General features: G+C 40.8%; 1 protein-coding gene across 1 annotated transcript; it reads left to right on the top strand.

Annotated features, from left to right (window-relative positions):
* Positions 1–18,643: 18,643 nt before the first annotated feature.
* JUN (Jun proto-oncogene, AP-1 transcription factor subunit) lies at positions 18,644–21,286 on the top strand. Its single transcript, XM_014061662.2, has one exon. The coding sequence runs from the start codon at positions 19,688–19,690 to the stop codon at positions 20,630–20,632; it is 945 nt and encodes a 314-aa protein (XP_013917137.1). The 5' UTR covers positions 18,644–19,687; the 3' UTR covers positions 20,633–21,286.
* Positions 21,287–21,699: the final 413 nt, after the last annotated feature.

Here is a 21,699-nt window from a genome sequence, read left to right on the forward strand (position 1 = left end):
GGCCACCATAACAGTTGTAAGTGCAAGCAGCAGTTGTAAATCACCCTTTTCAGCACCATTGTAATCTCTAATGGTTCAGTTCTGACAGGGTGCTTAGAACTGGGCCCACGGCTGCCCTGGAAACAGCAAAGTACTAGTCCGCGGTGCTTCTGTCAGAAAAAATGACAGTCCTCAGGCGGCCCTCCTGAGTTCCATTTTTGGTGGCAGAGGGTTGAAGGAGGCCATTGCAGCTGAAAACGGAGCTTGAGATCCTGTTTTCGCTGGCAGAGTGCTCGGGGCACCGCAGGCGCCAACACAAGTGACGTTGAGCTGACCACACCCACTCTGGCCATGCCCAAGGGCAAACACAACCTGATGCGGCCCTCAATGAACTTGAGTTTGACACCCTTGGTCAATGCCAATGGTGAACAAGTGTTGTAATTATTAACAAGAAAAAAAAACTATTGGTACCCTTGTGGAAGATCAATGGGATTTTCTTTATGCGTGTAACCTGGGAGGATTCCATCCCAAAATATTCATGAAATTCACCCTGAATAGATTTTAAGGCAAGTTCAGAAATTCATTAAGTTAAAAGAATCTAAGAGAGAATCAGTTTTAAACAGCTTTTCAGTCATGGAAGAAAGATAATACTGCAGGCCTTAAGTGATGTTCCCAAATTGCAGTGGACTTTTGGGGGAGTAGGTGTGGATGAGACAAAAGACTCAAGAACCTGATGGAAATTCTGCCATTTTTCTCTTCTTTTAAGGAAATTCTGGTTGAGAATAAATAAAGCTACTTTGGTAGAACTTGGTTCGAGTGTCCCAAATATTCTTTTCAAAAGCAACTGACTTTCCTGTATTTTTCTTTTTAGTTTGTTCCTGGAAGAAGTGTCACTTCTTACCCAAAAAGCTTCTTTAAGTTCTTTCTGAATGATGGGGAATGGAAAGATTTATATTCCTTAGCTGCTAAGGAATATAAATCCTTCCTGTCCCTGTGATTTAGACAGAACTTCAGAAGCTTTTTGCATGAGGAGCAAAACATCTTTAAGAAAAAAAACTAAGAAAATCCAATTACCTTTTGAAAAGCACCTTTGGGACAACTATGACCTAGATCAGCGGTTCTCAACCTGTGGGTCGGGACCCCTTTGGGGGTCGAATGATCCTTTCACAGGGGTCACCTAAGACCTTCAGAAAACACGTATTTTTGAAAAAATACAGAAAACATAAAATAATTTTACAGTTGGGGGGGGTCACAACATGAGGAACTGTGTTAAATGGTCGCAGCATTAGGAAGGTTGAGACCCACTGACCTAGATGATTGAAAATCTACATAGACAGTACTTGAATGTTTTATGTCTTATCATCCCGGTTGGATTACATTAAAAAAAAAAAGCACTTGTCTAGGGAGCAAATGGGGATGGAAGAAAAATGGTATAACTTTGAGTACCATCCTGTGACTAGAATGTAAAGTCCAATATAGCACTTTGTTTTGATAATATGGAATAAGCCAAGAAGTTGAAGAAGCTTCTTGGATGAGAAGCAAACCGTCTTCAAAAAAACCCCCAGAAAGTCAAGTTGCCTCTTGAAAAAACATCTTTGGGGTATTTCCAAAATACATTGCCCATATCCTTCCGTGCATTTTCACACATAATGGTGGGTTTCATGCATCACTCTAAACTATGGTTTGCAGAGTAAGCCAGAAGACAAGATTCATGCATGCAATTTTGGCTTTACAAACCACAATAGCTGCCACATCAACCTAACCACCTACCCCACCACATCCTCTATATATCTACCGTACTAGCAAGGTAATGAATCTCATGTTCCATGTTAGTCCGTCTTCTGAATTTCTCCCGCATACTGACTTGCGAACACTGCGTTCAGCTAGGCTAGGGTGTAAAAAAAAAAAAACCACTCCTAAAACTAATCCGAGATCAAAGTGTCCTCCAACTGTAGAAGTCGCACGAATAAGAAATCCCTGGGCCTTTCAACTGATCCGTTCATATGCGCGGGCGCAACTTTAGCCAAGGGGCTACATTATAAAGAAGCCTGAAGTGTTGAAGCATCTTTTGTTTTTGTTTGTGTTTGTGTGTGTGTTGGGTGTCAATTGAAAAGTTAACGCAGGATGTGCGTTGGATGTTAATTGAAGAGATTGAAGACAAAAGTAAACGCAGGGTCTCCCTTGGCAGTTCGTTCCTTTTATTTATTTCAAAACCCGCGTGCCTGTCAGGAAGGAGCGAGGGAACGAACGTGACCATACACGGTAGAAGCCGAACCAGCAACGGTCGCGGCGCGCGCGCAGCTTCACGGCCCCTCCCCCTTCCTCGCAGGCGTTCGGTTGCCCCCCCCCCCCCCCCCGCCGTCAGGGAGTCCTGTTCCTTGGGCGCGCGCTGCCCAAGAGAAAAACCTCCCGACGGGTACGTGCGGCGGCTCACCTAATCCCCTCTCGCGCGCTGTCGCAATCGCGACAACCGTCGCGGAGGGGGAAACCGAAGGCGGCCCATCCTCACTCGCTCACTCGCTCGCTCCCACAGGAAGGGTGGGTCCGCCTCTGCCCCGCCGCTCGCGTCCCCCGTCCCCAGCCCCGCTCGCCCTCATCTGCGGCGCCAGGTGAAAGGCTCCTGCGGCCGAATCCCGAGACAAGTTTTTGGTTCGGCCGACCCGCTGACAGATTTATGAAACGCCGGCTGCGGTTAGCAAAGGTGCCGAAGAAACAATGGGAGGGGGGCAGGGAGAAAAAGGCGACGGCGGCTGTTGCTGGCGACACGGCCGGATGACACGGCAGTTTGTGGGGGGAGGTGGCGGGAGGCTGGGAGAAGGAAGCCCGAGGAGTCTCCGGTTGCGGCCGCTTCCTGGGAAAGACTTATTATTAACTCCTGCAGCCTCGGGACAAAGCAGTTCGCTCCAGTGTGGGAGGGGAAAGGGGAGAGTCGTTTGCCTTCCTAAAAACTGGCGCCCTTTAGGTTGTCACCCCACTGCGATTCCCATTGTGAGAGAGAAATGTCCAGCCAGGTTGTCAGAGACCAACATTCCTGAGGGAGGGAGGGGAAGGGGCTGCATAAAGTATGTTTGGTGTTGAGAAAAGTTGCAAAGAAGGAGTTCTTAAAGGTGTAATGAGGTGGCAGCCTTAAAGACCCCAGACTAGGTGACCTACAAGGTCCCTGGGTGGAAGAGACGTTGTAGGTCATCTACTCCAGCCCCATCCCTGCCCAAGGAGGAGTGGCACCAAAAAAAAAGCCATTATTTCCACCCCAGAGCAGAGGAGGGCAACTGTGGTCCCTTTGGCGACCAGTGGACTTCAACACCCAGAATTCCTGAGCCAGCTGGGAGTTGAAGTCCACAGCTCACCAAAAGGACCATAATTGCTCACCCCTCTATCAGAGAGATGGGCACATAATAATAGCCTTCAATTTCAGGACAGCCTTTTTCCATTTAAAGTCCTAATAGTAAGAGAGTCAAGAGGGGATATGGCTGTTCTTTGCTGGATATATTCAAAAGAGACTAGAAGCCTTCCTTGGGGAAAGTTTAGTGTAAATTGAAGAAGGTTGGGCTCTTTGAGGCCTATCCATGGCTACTTCAAACTGGGCCTTGTTAGTTTTATAATTCCTTGTCTTTAGAAAGGAAATATATATTGTGCTCCATCCCTCCATTGGCTGTCAACATCCAGCAATTCTGTATATAGGTAGTCCTGAACTTGAAACTATTCATTTAGTGACCATTTGAAGCTACAGTGCACTGAAAAAAGGGACTTGTGACTGGTTTTTACACTTTTTACACTTATGACATTGCAGCATCCCCACACTTGCATGATCAAAATTTGGCTCCTTGACAACTAGCGTTTATGACAGCTGCACTGTCCTGGGATCAAGTGATCATCATTTGTAACTGTCCCAGCTGGTTTCCAGTGGAAAAAGCCAGATTTGCTTACATGATTCACTTAACTACTTCAATGATTCATTTGACAGCTGTGGCAAAAGAGTCATAAAATTGGGCAAAATTCACTTAACAGCTGCCTCACTTAGCAACAGAAATTTGGTGTTCAATTGTGGTTGTAAATCGAGATTACCTATAATAGATTGGACTAAGGCAGAGTAATGGGCCCAAAGCAGCCAACTGGCCATAATGGAGGTGAACGGAACACAATTGCCTGCCACTTTGCTGGCACTAGTTAACTTGGTAACTTGACTCAGATGGCTAACAATTTCATATCTTAAGGGTTGGCCTACTTTTCATTTCCATTGTTTTCTCTTAAGGCTGGAGTATTCAACTCTTTCAGGGGACCAAAATTCAAAAAGAGGATTGCAGCAAGAGAAAAGGTTGGGCAGAAAAAAAGCAATAACTAATTTTATTTTTAAACAAATATTTGACTGTATTAACAGATTTAATGTGATGTGTGAACTCAGTCATTATTCCCTTGTGCTAAGTAAGTATATTGTTCATTTCCAGCATGTTTAATACATGTCAATTCTACACATTAGAAATGAGAACAAGAATTATTAATATGCTTTTTCTGCCTATGCTGTCTCCTGTATTTTTCTGTAATGGGAAAACAGTGCTCATCAAAATGCTCACACAAGTAATAATCTTGAATTTCTAGCAGCTAATTCCTTATTATATTTACAACCCCCTTCTCCAGAAGCTTCACTCCAAATTTTATCTTCAGCGAAGTTGCTTTATCTGAAAGATAATGATTGATCAAGTCTCCTAGAGAGAGATCAAATGAGCATTTGCATCTTCATCTCTTTATTCCTGGTTCTATATTGTAACTATACTAACATCTAAAACCATATGGAAAGCCTACATCAATAGAGGTGGAGATCAATGCTGAGGGATAGAACAAAATTATGTGTATTTCTTTACTCATATGTAGAGCTTGCACAATTTAAAATCACTTGAAGAAAGATTACTAGTTCATCTAGTCCAATATAAATTGTATATTTAAAGCAGAACATTGTAATTTCGGTCCTTGTATCTACTCTTTTTTAAAATATGGAAAAGAAATATCTGAGACCCTGCAGTCTGGTAGAGAAGTTTTTATTTATAGTAGATAAATAAAATGATAAAAAAGAACTCATGTTAAGTAATTAAGTTCACACATGCAAAACCATAATGTTGTTTTGTTTTTACATTGCATGAAGTATTTTGGCATAGAATTATATTTTGATCAAATAAACCCTGTCTGAAATTTATGTTTGTTTGAATGCAGTGTTATTGACTATATATTAAATTGATTTTATGACTTTCTTTGATCTAAATGTTTAGTTGAAACACCTGGCAATAACTTGTAAACAAACATACACACACCCTAAACATTTATGCTTGACTTGCTGACCAAACACTTTCCTTCTTGCACTTTATGCAAGAGATCCAGAAAAGGGAAAACAAAAACATCTATCAACATCCCAAATTGGAACCAGGGTGAGCCCTGTTATTATCTATTTTCCTACATATATGTTTAAACTTCTCAAGAGCTTAGCTAGTTTAAATCGTTTAAAAGCAAAATTAAAAAATTGACAGTTTGAATTGGGCCTTCTTGTTTAAAGTTTTGGAAGATGGTAATTTTGGAAAGAATTTTATTAAATGAATAAGTTTGCCTTAAACTTCATAGAAAGCATAAATAGAGTAATTGTCAATGGAAATCTAACAAAACCCATGAGATACAAAAAGACAGAGATGCCTATTGTCTCCTGTTTATTTTAGTTCTTGAAATATTGAATACAGATATAAGGCAAGTGGATAAAATTGTGGGAATAAAGATTAAATAAACTTTTAAGGGCATTTCCTGCTTATTTGGTGTTTGTTTTGAAGGATCCACTACAGCACGGGTGTCAAACTCACTGTGTCATGTTGCCGTCATGTGATGTATCGCAACATTTTTCCCTTTGCAGAGTTGGGGTGGGTGTGGCTTGCACATGACGCATCCAGCCTGTGACACCCCTAGAGGGAATAGAAATATTAATAGAAAAATTAAAATAATTTGATACACTAGCAGATTTTAAGGTTTTAGACAACAAAAACATGAAAATAGTCGTTCAGGCAGGTTTTAAGATTGGGAAAAAAGTAAAATATTTGGTTATCATGAAAAATATGAATTATATGTTATATCAGGGTAATTTTGTTAAGACAGAATGAAGTTAAAAGGTTAAGTAAAGATGAGAAAAATACAATTGTCATTGAAAAGAGCATCTTTTTGGTTCTTGGCATAAGAAGCATTTTATAGATAAGAAAAAATATGCAAGCACAAATGGTTTACATACTGTGGGATTCAATTCTGTCAAGGGAAATACAAAATAAAATCAAGAAAGAAACTGATGGCAGAGAGGCATAATTGTCAATCATTTTTTATTTACAATTATCAAAAAGATTCAAAGACAAACGTTTATGGTATTTGATATTCTGAGATTGATTTAAAATTGTGTACAGTTGAACATATCGTTACTAAAATATATAAACTTACTAAAATTTGAAACACGTGAAAATGTATACAATCAGCTCAGAATTTTGTTTATAATATACAGATGGATTAATGGGAAAATATGTGGTTGAAACTATTGAAATTTAAAAAAAAACTTTCATGAAATGATGTACCATAGATATATGACATCAGAAAAATTACTTCAATTCTACATTGGAAATGTAAATAATAAGGTCATTTTATCATGCTTGATGGTTGTGCAAAAAAGAAGCTTGCCAATATATTAATTCAGAGGATTATAAAAATTATACCACTAAAATCAGAAATTTTCCTCTTGGGATTGATGGAGTTGGAGAAAAAGTCATGAAACTTTTTATATATATCATAACCGCAGAGAAATTGCTATATGTACAAAGATGGAAAGATTTGGCAATATCTATAAAGAAGGTATTACTGAAGGTGAAATTATTAAAATGGTCAAATTGACCTGGCTGATCAGAGAGAAGATAATATCTTATGTTTATTGCTGACTTGTAACCCCTTATGAAGGTTTTTTTTTTTTTTTTGCATGAACAGAAAAAAATGAACTCTGGTTCTGACAATTAGATAGGAGATTTTGGGAAGAAGAATCATGATGTAACTTTAGAAAAGTAGTAAATGTACAATTGTAGTTGTAACTTTTGTAAAGAAGACCAAATGCTGGTTCTTACATCTTTTTTTTATTTTTTCTACCTTTTTTATTTTTTCATTTTAACTTTCCCTGTTATTTCTTCCTTTTAATTTCTTATTCTACTTTAGATTGAATTGATTTTTACTTTTTTTGTTTACTTGTTTTTAAAACTTTCAATAAAAATTGTATTTTTAAAAAGATGAATTAATTTTTTAAATTACACCTTGGCAATGCTTAGAACTCTGAATTCATACATTATTCATTTTCTAGACATTTTTCCCCCAATGTCACATATCTTTGGATGTATTAAGATAAAATTCTGGGCATTCTCTAAACTAAAGGAATTTGGAATATTATATTTTTCAGATGTCTAATGTACCAGAAAAGGGAGAACATAGAGAAGCAAAGTCAGTATCTCCACCTTAGGCATCTATAGCCCAGTACAGTTTCATTGCAAAGTGAAAGGAGGGAGAGTGCGTGCAAATCTTTCCTAATTTACTTCTTGTGATGAATATGAGAATTGCAGTCCTAATATATCTGCAAGAAGCCAGGTTAGAAAAATCTGCATTGGTTCTACAAACAAGTGAAATAGAACGACTGCAATAAGAAGATACAAGTTGCTACATCATTTAGATAAGTGGAATATAGGTAGTCCTCAATTTACAACCATTCAGTGACCAAAGTTAAAGTGGCACTGGAAAAAGTGACTTATGATTGTTTTTCACATGACTTGTAGTATCCTTGTGGATACATGATCAAAATTTGGTTTCTTGGCAACTGACATATTTATGACTTGCAGTATCCTTGGGTCATGTGATCACCTTTTGCAACTTTCTGGCAGGAAAAGTCTATGGGGAAGGCATATTCATTTACAATGTTACTAACATGAACTGCACTAATTCACTTAACAAATGTGACAAGAAGGGTTGTAAAATGTCACTTAACAACTTTTGTTTAGCAATTGAAATTTTGGACTCAATTGTAGCCATATGTCAAGGACTACCTGTCCTCGGTTTATAATTGGTTCCAGAATTTATGTTGCTAAATAAGGCAGTAGTTAAATGAGCCATGCCTGATATTACAGTCTTTTATGCCAGTGTTAAGCAAATCATTGCACTTGTTAAGTGAATAACATGAATCTGGTTTTCTCTTTGACTTTGCTTGTTGGAAACCAGGCAGATCACAAATGATCCCAGGATGCTGCAACTGTTGTAATTTTGCTCACATGATTGTGGGGATGGCATGATAGTCATAAGTGTGAGGATTGGTCATCAGTCATTTTTTTCACTGCCATTGTAACTTAGAATGGTTGCTAAATGAATGTAAATGTAAGTCAAGAACCCCGGCACTTGTTTATTTCTTGTTAATTAAATTTGGTCATGGAACAGGTAGCTTTGCTTTATGTTATTTGTAGATATGCATCATTATTCAGCATTTGTTAGAATGTATGGTAAGTACTTTTTAAATCAGTTGATCCAAAGTATACAAACATGACCAATTAAAATGATCACTTTATCTAAAATATTCAAATTGAGGAGAGAAAATCCTATCATATTTTCCCTTATGGGTAAACGCAGAATGCATAATACTTTTAAGAAGTTGTCAATCAATTGCCTATAATCCTGAACATAGATCATGAGATCTATGCCACTGTATTCTTGTATAAACGGAAGGGAATGTATATTGTATAACCAAAAGCTGCTTTTTATTATGACCAATATGTGATCATAACTTTATGAAAACCAAATTAAATTAGAACCGTATCCTTTTGGTATCAAAACATTGAGTGAGTGAGTGAGCGAAGAGAGAGAAAGAAAGAAAGAGAAAGAAAGAAAGAAAGAAAGAAAGAAAGAAAGAAAGAAAGAAAGAAAGAAAAAGACAAGACTGAAAAACCCAAGGCCTACAAGGAAACTAGTGTTTGAACGGCTGCTGCTTAACAAAAAAAATACTGGTAATAATTTATATCCTGCTTCTCTGCGCTAATAGATTGTGGTGCACACTACAAACAGGAAAGTGATATAAACAAACAATAGGATGCAGGAGGCCTGAGGTTCAAACCCTAGCATTTCCAGTTTGAGAAGGGGGAAGTCCCTTGCAAAACAGTAAGACACTGCTGGTCAATGTAAACGGTATGAAATGAGATGGCCCAATGCTCTCACACGGCATAAAGCAACTTCCTGTGTTCACCGGAGTCAGGAGGTTCACAGCACTATTAGGATTTCCTTTGGTTGCATATTACAATGCATTCTCTGAATTGGCAGAGCTTTACTTCCGTCCCTCTTTTTGGCTTCACACACTTCTTCCTTCCCGATTGTCAAAAATCCTATTGCTCTGACAGCTGCTGCCACAGTATGAAATGTCAACTTGAACAGTCTTTCTTTCTTTCTTTCTTTCTTTTCTTTCTATTTCTTTCTACCTCTCTTCTTGCCTCCCTCTCTCCCTCAATGTTTTGATACCAAAAGGATGTTTCACAAAAATATTTATTTGTAGTTTATCAAGCCTAACCTAGAACAGTTAAAAAAGAGCAACCACAGAGCATTAGCTGATGATATCATTTTTTATTATAAAGGAATGATACATTACTTTCTCGTTAATTGCAATATGCTCAACAATGTTCATAACAAACCACAATGACACCAAGATGATGACACTCACTCAATGACATAGTCATTGTTATGGTTAAAAGCTTGTATCACGGTACCAAATGTGTAATAGTATGTGGAAAAGACTTTGGAAGATAGGGTGAAGAGATACTGCCTAGGGAATGGTTAGATAAGAAATAGCGTAGCCTTGAGAAATAGTGGATGAGACAAAAGGCTCAGAAGTGACCTCCCTAGTTTCTTAGGCTGTAAAAGAGGTGGCAGCAGAATTGTACTTTCAGACTTGCAAGATTCTATTAATATAACTTTACAATAAAGTAGAATTAATTTAACTGGTTTTGTTTCCTGTCTGGTCTACCAGGTATGGCTGACAAATGCAAATATGTAAGTCATGGTATTTAGATGATGATGTCATACATGAGCCATCATTTGTTTCTCTCTTCTTGCCCCCGCTGAAGCCCCTTAAATATAATTTTTATTTATTTATCTGTGCTCTGGAATCTGTTTGAATGCAGGGAACAATTATCCTACAATGACCAACCTTATAATAAAACCAATTCCTGGGTGTGTCTATCCCCTGGTACATTATCAGAAGGGGGATCTGGAAAAATGTGTCATTGAGGAGGCCTTAGACTTTGGGAAGGGGGGTCCTAAACAGCTCTCTGGTTCCAAGATCTACATAGGTTCATTGACTTATCACTTATTTTCACTTTGATCACATAACTGGCTACATCCTTACATATCATTGATCAGATGCCTCTAGGGCTTTCTTTCAACTAATGGCATATACAATACTTGCTATTTTTTTCCTACTGCTTCAAATGCCCTTTCTTCACGCAAAGTAATTGTACTTTTGCTGACTTTCCATTAATCCACTTTCCTCTATGCCTAGAAAGGACCATTTCCCAATTTTCAGCTAATATGTAGCAGACAGTAAAAGAATAGAGCAAAAACATGGCATAAAATTGAATTATAGGATTGTGTCATTATATTTTATATATGCATATATATCTGCAATATTTACTTGGAGGGATCAGCAAAACCAGGAATCACTAATGAATATCTGATTAAGAATTTAAGTTTTTATGGCCGCTCTAAAAGGCTGAATTTTGAAGCATTCATCCCAAGTCTGCTTTTAAATCTATAGTTACCTTAGAGTCATTGAAAAGACTGCTATGTTGACCAAATCCTGACAGTATACAATATGATTATAGCAAAATTGAACCTTTTTCACAACTTAGGCAACTATGTGAAAGTTGAGATCAGAAAACAAAGGGATTTTTTTTAGCAGAGCTTCCAAACAAGTACCAATTAGTATGATTAATGGTCTGAAGGGTATGTCTCATAGCTAAAGACCTACCTCTTATCTCTAGAAATACTGGAACACCCTGCTATGACCACAGCTATGCTCCAACAGTACATTTGTGAAAGAACAGAAGTCTAGGTCCTATAAACATTTGTGGGGGAAAGGGAAAAAAGAGGAAAAGTGAATGATGAATGACATGCTCTAAATATAACAAACTCCAAAGATATCTTGTCATCAAGAAAAACAGAGAGGCTTGGTTTGATTGAAAAATTAAGCATCTCAACTGTGTTCCGATATACGTAGCTTGATTTTCTGATACTTTGCTCTTAGCCTTCTGTAACAATCACTGTGAAGGTGGTGGCAGGAGGAAAGTTAAAGATTCATTACATTAAATCAAAAGTTTCTTAAGATTGTCATCATACATAGAGAAAATAAAACATGCAGAGGTCACATGAATACGCACTCAACAATTTCCTATTGCTAAACAGATAGAGGAATTAACTCCAGGTAATAACTTTTACCACCCTTTTCTGAAATAGAAATAAAATGAAAAGAATTAAGCAGTTTTTCTATTGTACTTTGTCCATACCTATTTATCATCCACCAAGCCACCATGTTGTAAAAGTACATCTCACCCTTAAAAGTCTGGTACTATATTGTATGTTTATCAACTGAATAAACACTTATAAGAATATTGTATTTGTTCCTGAAAGCAATACCAGAGTTAGGCTACCCTACTGTATATTAAAAACTTACGGAATTAAATGTTCATCTATCTATTGATGGATTGATCACATCTATATGGCTGCTCATCTCATCAAGTGACTGTGCAGAAAACAGAATTAAAATAAAATAAAAACAATTATAAACTTTACAAAAGTTGAAATGCAAAGCAGCTGAGAAACATCAAATCGAAATCCCTACCACATTCATCTGTTCTTTCTTCCAATACTGTGCACTTTGCCTCTCTACTGCTCCAGCTACTGTCCTCTACAGTTGGATTTTATTGCTTGCTTCACTAATAACATATTTCCCAGTGGCTTAAGATATCTTACATCGACTTTTTGCTGCTTTAGTTTTATAATGACTCTGAGAAAGGTTAGGATGACAGTGATTGACCAAAGATCAGTTAGTGAGCTTTGTCACCAAATGCACATTTGAACTCAGGTCACCCTAGTCTGGCGACACTCCATTAGAGCTTCACCCCAGGCATGGCAATAAATCTCTGTAGGAATGCAAGAATGCACACCCTTATGAGTCTAGCCCCAGAAGATTCAAGGATGAAATTTAGATGTTGCTTTTTTAACACATGCAGAATAAGTTCTTACATGGATGCTCAATACTACTGAATCTAGATATCTACCTGTAATGTATTGCACAGTATTTGGGGCGATCAAGTGACCAATTAATACTATTTAATATTAACATGCCAGGAACAGTATTCCAAATACTAGGTGGGGCTAGAGATAGGCATTCTCAAGCTGACTCCATTCTTTGGAACTGGGAATTCCCGGGGGGAATTTGGTCAGCCTCATCTCTCCTGGGGTGATCATCTTGTAGAGAAGGATGGTACTTTTTGATTGGGTTTGCTAGCAAATGATATTTCATTTGTTGGTGCTTACCTGCTCTAACTGCTGCTGCACATTTATTCACTTGTTGAGCTTCATGATTAAATGATCGAATTTAAGTTTCCACAATCTCATCCAACCATCTAATTTCTAACTACATCAGTCCATTAATTAATTCATGGTAACAGAAGAAAGAAGAGAAGCCACTTTACCAGGTCTTGTCATAAATAACATAAGGAAAGCCCAAATCGGTTATACCAGTGACGCATTTAGAGGAGTGGCAGAAGAAATGTGGAGAAATTGGAAATAAATTTTGCAGTGTTATATCTTGATGACAAAACAACTGTAGTGTCCTCTTACATCTATCTTTTTATTTCTATCTCTAATTAAGAGGAGTATCCATTCTCTTCAGTATTTATGGTATAATCAGCACAGTATTTGCTGTTGATTTGGAGAACAGAGGGCAAGGGATCAGAGAAGAAGATGTGTATTATGATCTCACAAACCCTGTGATCATTGTACTTTGCCCAACATCAGGACACAAGCGTAAAAAGCTGTAAATCATATTGTAAAACCATCATTTTTGTCATTTGTGCTGGTGGGGACTAATGTGGTTTATTCCAGATGCCCATGCTTTGGCCATGTTCAGAGAACTGAAATAAAATTGTTATCTACTTGCCAGATCTTGAGGTGATAGAAAACTATGCTGACATAAAATGTGTGCTATCCTCAATAGCCATTCTGATGCTAAGTCTTCATTTGCAGTTTATAGGACACTTTAAAGGCAGCAATTGCTGGATTCCCTTGCTTTGTTTGTTTGTTTTTTAAATCTGCCTCAGCAAATATTACCAGTCAGTGGGAAAACATCCACAGCTTCTTAATTTGAGGTGAGGCTGGGCTGGAGAAGGCAGACTTTGTCCAATGGTTAGATTTGAGAGTCTAGCCGCCTGTCAAAAGTTGCTTCCTTTTCTCATAAATATTTTTTTGTGAATGCATTGATGACAATCAGCTTCTTTTAGGCAATGCTGTAATGATATTCTTAAACTATGTTTAATCTTGCCAAAAGTGAACCAATTATTAGATGATATCAGATTTTTTTTAAAGAACAGCTGAGGTGGCATAGTGGTTAGAATGCAGTACTGCAGGCTATTTCTGCTGCCTGCCGGCTGCTGGCAGTTCAAGTCTCATTGGCTCAAAGTTGACTCAGTCTTCCATCCTTCTGAAGTCAGTAAAATGAGCATCCTGATTGTTGGGAACAATATGTTGACTATGAAACCACCTAGAGAGGGCTGTAAAGCACTGTGAAGCAGTTTATAAGTCTAAGTGCTATTGCTATTGCTATCAACCAAAGTTGGCGTCTGAGGTATCCACAAAGTGTGGTTAAAAAAAGTCAAGATGGCAGCCACAACAAAGTGAAATCAAAGTTCCAGCTGTTATTATGTGCATCAGTCATACTGTAATGGCTGCCATCTTAATTTTTTTCACTATACCTATATATCTATATCTTCGAGACCGTCTTCTGCCGTACACCTCCCTAAGACCGATAAGATCGCACAGGATGGGCCTTCTCCAGGTGCCATCAACTGGACAAGGCCGGCTGGCGACGCCTCGGAGTAGGGCCTTCTCTGTTGCTGCTCCGGCCCTATGGAATGAGCTACCCCCAGAGATCTGGACCCTACCCACTCTCATGGCCTTCCGAAAAGCTATTAAGACCTGGCTATTCCGGCAGGCCTGGGGCTGTTGACCTCTGGATTGAAGTCCAGCCCCCTTAGATTGGGTGCATGTTGTGTCTTTTTAAATTTGTCGTGTTTTATCTGTTTTTAATTTCTCTTAATTTCTGTTTCTGTAAGCCTCCCAGAGTCCTCCGGGATTGGGCGGCCAATAAATTTAATAAACAGTTAACAGTTAAACAGTTAACAGACAGCTCTTATCGGAAACATGGTTCCATCCAATTAGACTATTTGTAAGTTTGCAAAACACTTCTTTAAAGCCTTCCTTTAAAATATTTTTAGTTTGGAATCCTGGCTGTATGAAGGTGAAATTCTGAGTGAAGCATCAATAGACATTCTGTCACTACTGAAGGGGGATGTTGTGGGCCTGAGGCAGTCATGTAGAAATGTTTCAAGCTTGTTTTTCTTGATCCACCGTCTGCATCCAATTCAAAATACGGATTAGCAAGAAGAAGGACTTGCGATATCATGGATACCTACCATAAGCAACATACAAGCTTTATTGCAACTAATAGTAGTGATTGAAAATCTGTGCTGTCAACAACAGCAAGACATTTACTCCAATGCAGAACATAGTGCCCTAAGGCTAAGTCAAGCAGTAGTCAGAATTTGAAAAGTAGGACAGCCAAAAGTCATTAGAGGTCACACCTGTTATTACCCAGGGGGTGGCTCTGGACATGCCATTCAGCATTGTGAAGATATTAGATTTCAGTATTCTCCAGCTGCTTGGTCTCAAATCTAGAATCCTTAGGCATACCATATTCAGAAGCTAGGTGGTACCCACCCTGTAACAGATATACAGGGAAGACCTGTTTGGGGTTTCTGCCAGCAACAGGACCTGATAGTAACAAACATGTCTCTTGACACACCTTGACACAGCCTGTTAACCCCTTCCACTCACTGGGGAAGGAGAAGTCAGATGCTATTAGCAGCATCTTCCAGGCTTTAGGACACTGTAGAACATTGTTTGCTTCACACAGAGGTCATAGACATAGCCTGTACAGCAGAGGTAATAGAGGACCATTATTTTATGAAATCTCAGACATGGGCTCACAGATACTGAAAATGGAGCTAACCTGCAAAAGGCAGCCAAACTGGTGTAGTTTGATAATCTGTGCCAGCTCTCACAAATTGACGTTTCATTATAGGGGATATTGTTGATAGTGAAAATTCCAGCATTAGGTATCTTGTCGAGAACTGACATGGTTGCCTGCAGTGTTACCATAAGAATGCAGGATATTTTTTATCTTAGGTGATGGAAATACAAGTATAGGCACATCAAGCTCAGCCTATCTTGTTCCATGACACTGGGAAATCCATTTGCCTATTGCTTAACAGCTGTCTAAATACAGGTGACTAGATGTGGATAAAGATCCACCACAAGTTCAAAATACAATGCATCTGTACTCATGATTTTAGCTACAAACCTCTTGAGGTCAATCTTGGAACAAATTATTCCCCTTTCTGGTAAGTCCTTGGATAATTTTCAGGATGAGTTAAAGATCCCATGTATGTGATGGCTAGCCCAGTGAACTCAAGGGTGAAGGGACCACTGAAAGCAATTCTTTCTTAAGATGAAACGATAGCTCTGGGATTTTGGGTCTCAGCCAGGAAGACTGAATTATTGAATTAAGCATCTGCAGGACTAACAGCAGAAATAGCAAGTAGGGGCTCTGGTTCTGCCAGTGTATTCAGACAATATCTACACAAGGCTATCATGAAAACAGGTTATTGGATAGTTCTAACTGTTTTGTGCTACCCAAAACAAGACAAGACAGACAGGTTTACTTCTGTTTTCTTAGATTTGGCTAGTTCTGGCAGTTACTCAGTACCAGAGTTAATCACAGATCATTGTCCTGAATTAGAATGTTTTCCAGGAGAGGAGACATAGTGATATTCCATTGTTCATTTCTGAACCATTGCCCAACTTTCTTGATCTGGGACTGGAGGCTAGTTAGACTTATAGCAGCAATGCTGCAAGCATCCCATAATTGGTAATCTTCTTTCACCCTAATCTCACATTTCATACTTTTTAATGTGTATATTTAATGGCACCTGATACCTGAAGACACTGCTGACCGCAGAGAAGCAGAGCAATCCTAAGTATACCTCAGTAAGTTTCATGATGTTGAGAAGGGTTACTCTCTGTTTGGAAACAAAAAAAAATGTTGCAAACCCAAAGTTTCTTTGTGATGGGTAGCATATAAATGAAATAAATAAGTTCTCTTTTTAAAAAATCCAGAAAAGTATCAAAATATCCTTTTATTAAATCAATTCAAAAGCCACCCAATTTGATACATTAACTCTAAAGGCTCATGTCTCTATTTTCTGCTTCATCTCCAATCAACAATCAGAGGTGGGTTTTAACATCAGAACGCCTTCTTTTCAAAAGTTGGGAAGCAACTCTTGTTTGTTTGTTTATCCCTGCAGCTGTGGATGCAATTTGAAACCATTTCAGTTACCAGGTAGAGCTTTCTTTGAACACAGCCCTCCCAAGTTCCATTCTAGATCCTGGGAGCCAACATTTTAGGACTCCCTGGCTACTTGCTTTTCCCAACTCCACTCCTGGAGAGGTCATCACAGCTTTCACTTGCTTGTGAACTTAAACCAGAGAGGGATGGGCGACTTTACGACCCGTGGACTTCAACTCCCAGAATTCCTGAACCAGCCATGCTAACTCAGGAATTCTGGGAGTTGAAGTCCACAGGTCGCGAAGGACCCATAGTTGCCCACAAGTTGGAACTTTGCTTTCGCGAGGTGCGTTTTAGGATTGGCTTGTTTAGTCTCGGATTCATTCAGCTCCTTAAATTGGGAGCGACAGAGTTAAAACACCAGGACAGCAGTCAAATGTGTTATGATTGTCGGCGATCACAGCCCGTTTAGTAGGAAGTCGCCATTTGCCCCCAGATCCCGCCGCTAATGCGGGAAACCTTCTTCTCCTTATCCCACCTCCCCTCACAAGAGTCCGGTTGACTCCTCGCCACCAGAGGACCAAAAACCAAAATTCCCATTTATGAAAAAGGGCACCCAGAGTAAACGTCTGGAGTTCCTGGAGGGAACTGACTCAAACGTTAATTTTTTTATTTTTGAATACTAAAGCGGGAGAAGAGATGTGAAAATAATAAACATGGGACATCAATAAATGAATGAACTTTCTTTAAAACAAAGACAGAAAGGAAACAGTTCCCTCTGGCAAAGGTGTGCGCCGTGGTTCCAGTAGGCACTTAAGGGTTTCGGCGTCCCCTCCTCATAGGAAGCATTTTTAAAGAAATACAGACCACCGTCCGCTTTTCTCTCCGCGGACCAAGTGAGACGACGATCCCGAAGAAGCGCCTTTTAGGTTTTCAAGTTCGGCACCCCGCAGCCGGGGGGCTACGACAAAGTTTGCCTCAGAAAAAGCGTGGAGGAGGAAGAGTTAGGAGGGTGGCGCGCGGGGATAAAAGGCTTTTCTCTCAGTCCCGGCTTCCAAGGGAAAGGCTCGAGGCTTCCAAAGGGAGTCCCTCCGACTCGTAAAAAGCCCGGTGGTCACCGCAGCGTTGGACTTGGGAGAGACCGCCTTTGATGTCAGCGGGACTCGCTTCCCAGCCACGGGAACACCAACAGGCTGCGGCAACAGACCTCTCCCTCCCGCCCCCGCGTTTCCCCCTCCCGGGAAGCGCTTTGCTGAGCAACAGGATTCTCGGGGGCGGAGGAGAGGGCGCGAGAGGAGGCGGGGGGGGGAGGGTCACGTGAGCGTCAGCCCATCACACCCCTCCCCCGCCTCCTCTGCCTCAACGCGAGAGTCCACACTGAGGACTCTATTACCGGGCATTGAAAGAGGTGAGATGGAGAGGGGTGGGGGGGATTAGAAAGCTACTTTTCAGTCTTTCGACTTCTGATTGGCCGCCTGCCTTAGAATCAGGCGACATTCTTCCGGGAAAAGCAAGAACAAAACATCATATTTTTCTTCGCGGGCGGGGAAGGTCGCTTCTCCCTCCAGTGCGCCTTCTCATCTTGAAGTTGGCTCTTCGGAGTTCCTCCCCCCCTTTCCTATTCAAGCTTGGTATGTTCCGGTGTAGGACACCTTCCCCTCCTCCTTGTCGGGTTCCTCCAACACCGCTAGAGCGCTTAAGCGGGTAACCAGATATTCAAAAACAATACGTCAGCCCACAATGCCCTGCACGGAGCTCAGGCATTACCTCATCCCACAATGCCTTGCGAAAAGGGGCCGGGGAAACTTATCGGGGTGGGGTGGCCATGGAGATGGGCGCCTTTGCAACAGGCTGGGCCGACCGCCCTCCTCCCCCTGAGAGGCGGCGGCAGCCAATGGGAAGGCCCCGGGGTGACATCATGGGCTATTTTTAGTGGGTTACTGCTCTCTGATAAGTGTTGTGCTCCACGCTGGGAAAGAGCTCAGAGTGGGATTGAGTGGCGGCGGGAGAAGCGACGGTGGCAGCGCTCCTGTCCGGCAGGAGGAGGAGGCAGAGAAGAAACCCCAGCGGCCACAGCAAGGCCAGTTTCGGCTCCAGACGCCAGCAGGGCCCGGGCGGCTATTCCTGAGAACCTGACGTCCAGAGAGCGAGCCGGCGCTCCCTTGTTACAAAGTCGGGTCGGGGTCGCTGCTATCCTCTCACAACCGGAGCGCGAAGGCTGAACTTGTCCGGGCATCCTTTCCTTTGGAACGCCCGAGTGCCTTGCCTCCTGGACCCCGCTTCAGCTCTTCTCGCCTAGACCCCGAAGTTTCCGAGCGTGGGAATATCTTCTTTTTTTCCCACCAACTCCCCATCTCCGATTCTGTGAACAAGAAGCGGGGCGATCTACTTGTGACAACTTTTTCTTTGCTTTTCTGGCTGGGACGTGAGGTGACCTGCTTTTTGACAGCCGCTGCGAGAAAGGAGAGGACTTAGACAAGTGGGTTTGAAACTCGGAAACGCTCCAGACCGACCCAGGACACTCCCACGAGGAGCGCGAAGGGGCGGAGGAAGGGGGAAAAAGAACTCAAAAAGTTTCTGGATTCCATCCTTGCCCGAAGCGATAAAGAGGCCCCCGAAGGTGCCGGCAGCATTATTCCTTCCTTGGACTGACGAAGAGATTCTGAATTTGAAAAATAACTTTTATTTGCGTCTTCCTCCCCTCCCCTCCCAACAGTCACAGTCGGGAAATGATGCCCATGCTGGGTCTTTGAGGTGAAACTTGTTTGTTCGAGTCTGACTTTTTTCTAGCCAAACTGGGGACTCGAATCAATGCCTTGTTGCAAAAAAGTAAGACTTTAATTGATCACTTTTGAACTGTGTCTTCCTTGTTGAAAGAGTGCTGTTATAAGAACTGTTCCTATTTAGTAACTCTGGCAGCTGTGAACTTCTTTAAGTTGTAACAAACCGGCTTCCTTTCCTAGGTCTGTTTTTTGGGCTGTAGGTGAACAAACTTGTGGACTGTATTCTATGACTGCAAAGATGGAACCTACATTCTACGACGATGCCATCAATACCACCTTTTTGCAGCCAGAAAGTGGTGCTTATGGATATAATAATCCCAAAGTTCTGAAGCAGAACATGACTCTCAATCTGGCTGACCCTTCCAGTAACCTCAAGCCCCACTTGAGGAACAAAAATGCTGATATCCTAACCTCTCCAGATGTTGGTCTCCTCAAGCTGGCTTCTCCTGAACTGGAAAGGCTGATTATTCAGTCAGGCAATGGACTGATCACTACCACTCCAACACCAACCCAGTTCCTCTGTCCCAAAAATGTTACCGATGAGCAAGAAGGTTTCGCTGAAGGCTTTGTCAGGGCACTCGCAGAGCTACACAATCAAAACACCATGCCGAGTGTTACCTCCGCTGCTCCGCCTACGAACTCCGGCATGGCCCCTGTCTCTTCCATGGCTGGAAACAGTGGCTTCAATGCTAACATGCACAGCGAGCCGCCTGTCTATGCTAATCTCAGTAACTTCAATCCTAGCGCACTCAATACAGTGCCTTCCTACAATGCAAACAACCTGGGCTTTCCTCCACAGCATCATATGAACCCCCAGATGCCAGTGCAGCATCCGCGCCTCCAAGCTCTGAAAGAAGAGCCTCAGACTGTCCCAGAAATGCCCGGGGAGACTCCTCCCCTGTCCCCTATTGACATGGAATCCCAAGAAAGGATCAAGGCAGAGAGGAAGCGTATGAGAAATCGAATTGCAGCCTCCAAGTGCCGGAAAAGGAAGTTGGAGCGGATTGCCAGGTTGGAAGAAAAAGTAAAGACTTTGAAAGCCCAGAACTCAGAACTGGCGTCTACTGCCAACATGCTGCGAGAGCAGGTTGCACAGCTGAAGCAGAAGGTCATGAATCACGTCAATAGTGGATGCCAGCTAATGCTCACACAGCAGTTGCAAACTTTTTGAAAAGATCTGAAAAGTAACTTTAGGATGATGGGGAGAAATTAAGGAGAGGAAAGCATTTGGGAGGCAGAACCCCACCACCCATACACACTTGTAGAAGGTGGAAAGAGAAGGCTGAAAGGCATTGATTCCGAAGACTGCCACCCCCGAGTCAAATGCATGTGTGGAGAGACTGGTGTGCCTTCTGGGTGAGGTGGTGGCATATCAGTTGACAGAACAACTCAGCGAAACAGCTGAGCTGTTCCAGCTCAGATAAGGCATGGATGCCTTGTGTTCATCTTTCTTTTCTCTCTCTCTCTTTTTTAACATTGACCAAGACTTGCATGGACCTAACTTTAAATGATCATTCAGTATTAAAAGTTAAACTGCAGTAGATACTGTAGATGGCTTTCTCTTAGTACTCCTTTTTTTTAAAAAAATAGGGTGTTTTGGGGAAGCTAACAACAGAAACTGAGCTATACTGCCTGTCTGAGTTGTGTATGTACATATATATTTTTTATTTTATGACAACTGATTAATGTCAAGTAAAACTACTTCATGACTTTGTAAGTTATTTTTTATGTTCATTTGGGTTCCACCCAGTATTGTTTGTAAATCAGAGATTTTTTAGCAACTTTTGAGTTTTTTTTTCCATTTGTAATAAAGTATATAATTTTTTTTAATGTTTATTTCTGAAACAAAAGAAAGGGTTGATCTTATTTAAGAAAGCTCCATTAATCCATACTCACTTTCTATTGATTAGTATCATTTAGATTTCAATTCTACACACATTTAACCTAGGAGCAAGTCTTATTAAATTCAGTGGGGCTTACTGCTGAGTAGACATACACACAAAAAGATACCAGGGATATACAGAATCAACTTTTAGTTGAATGTTAAAACTCTACTGAAGGGAGGAGTGAGAAACTCTTATTTGATCTTCACATACTGTAAAAACCACTTTAAAAGTCTTGTGGTACTCCTGTTACAATAAAACTATTGGTCTTTAGGGTGCCATAAGATTCCTTGTCTTCTAATTCCCAGGTGGGTACATTTTTTTTCCTAAGGGCATCAAATTTATATTCCTAGGT

The sequence above is a fragment of the Thamnophis sirtalis genome, unplaced genomic scaffold (genome assembly GCF_051295495.1).
Source record: "Thamnophis sirtalis isolate CommonGarterSnake01/CBP01778 unplaced genomic scaffold, rThaSir2_p1.2 scaffold_7, whole genome shotgun sequence".
Classification (NCBI taxonomy): Eukaryota; Metazoa; Chordata; class Lepidosauria; order Squamata; family Natricidae; genus Thamnophis; species Thamnophis sirtalis.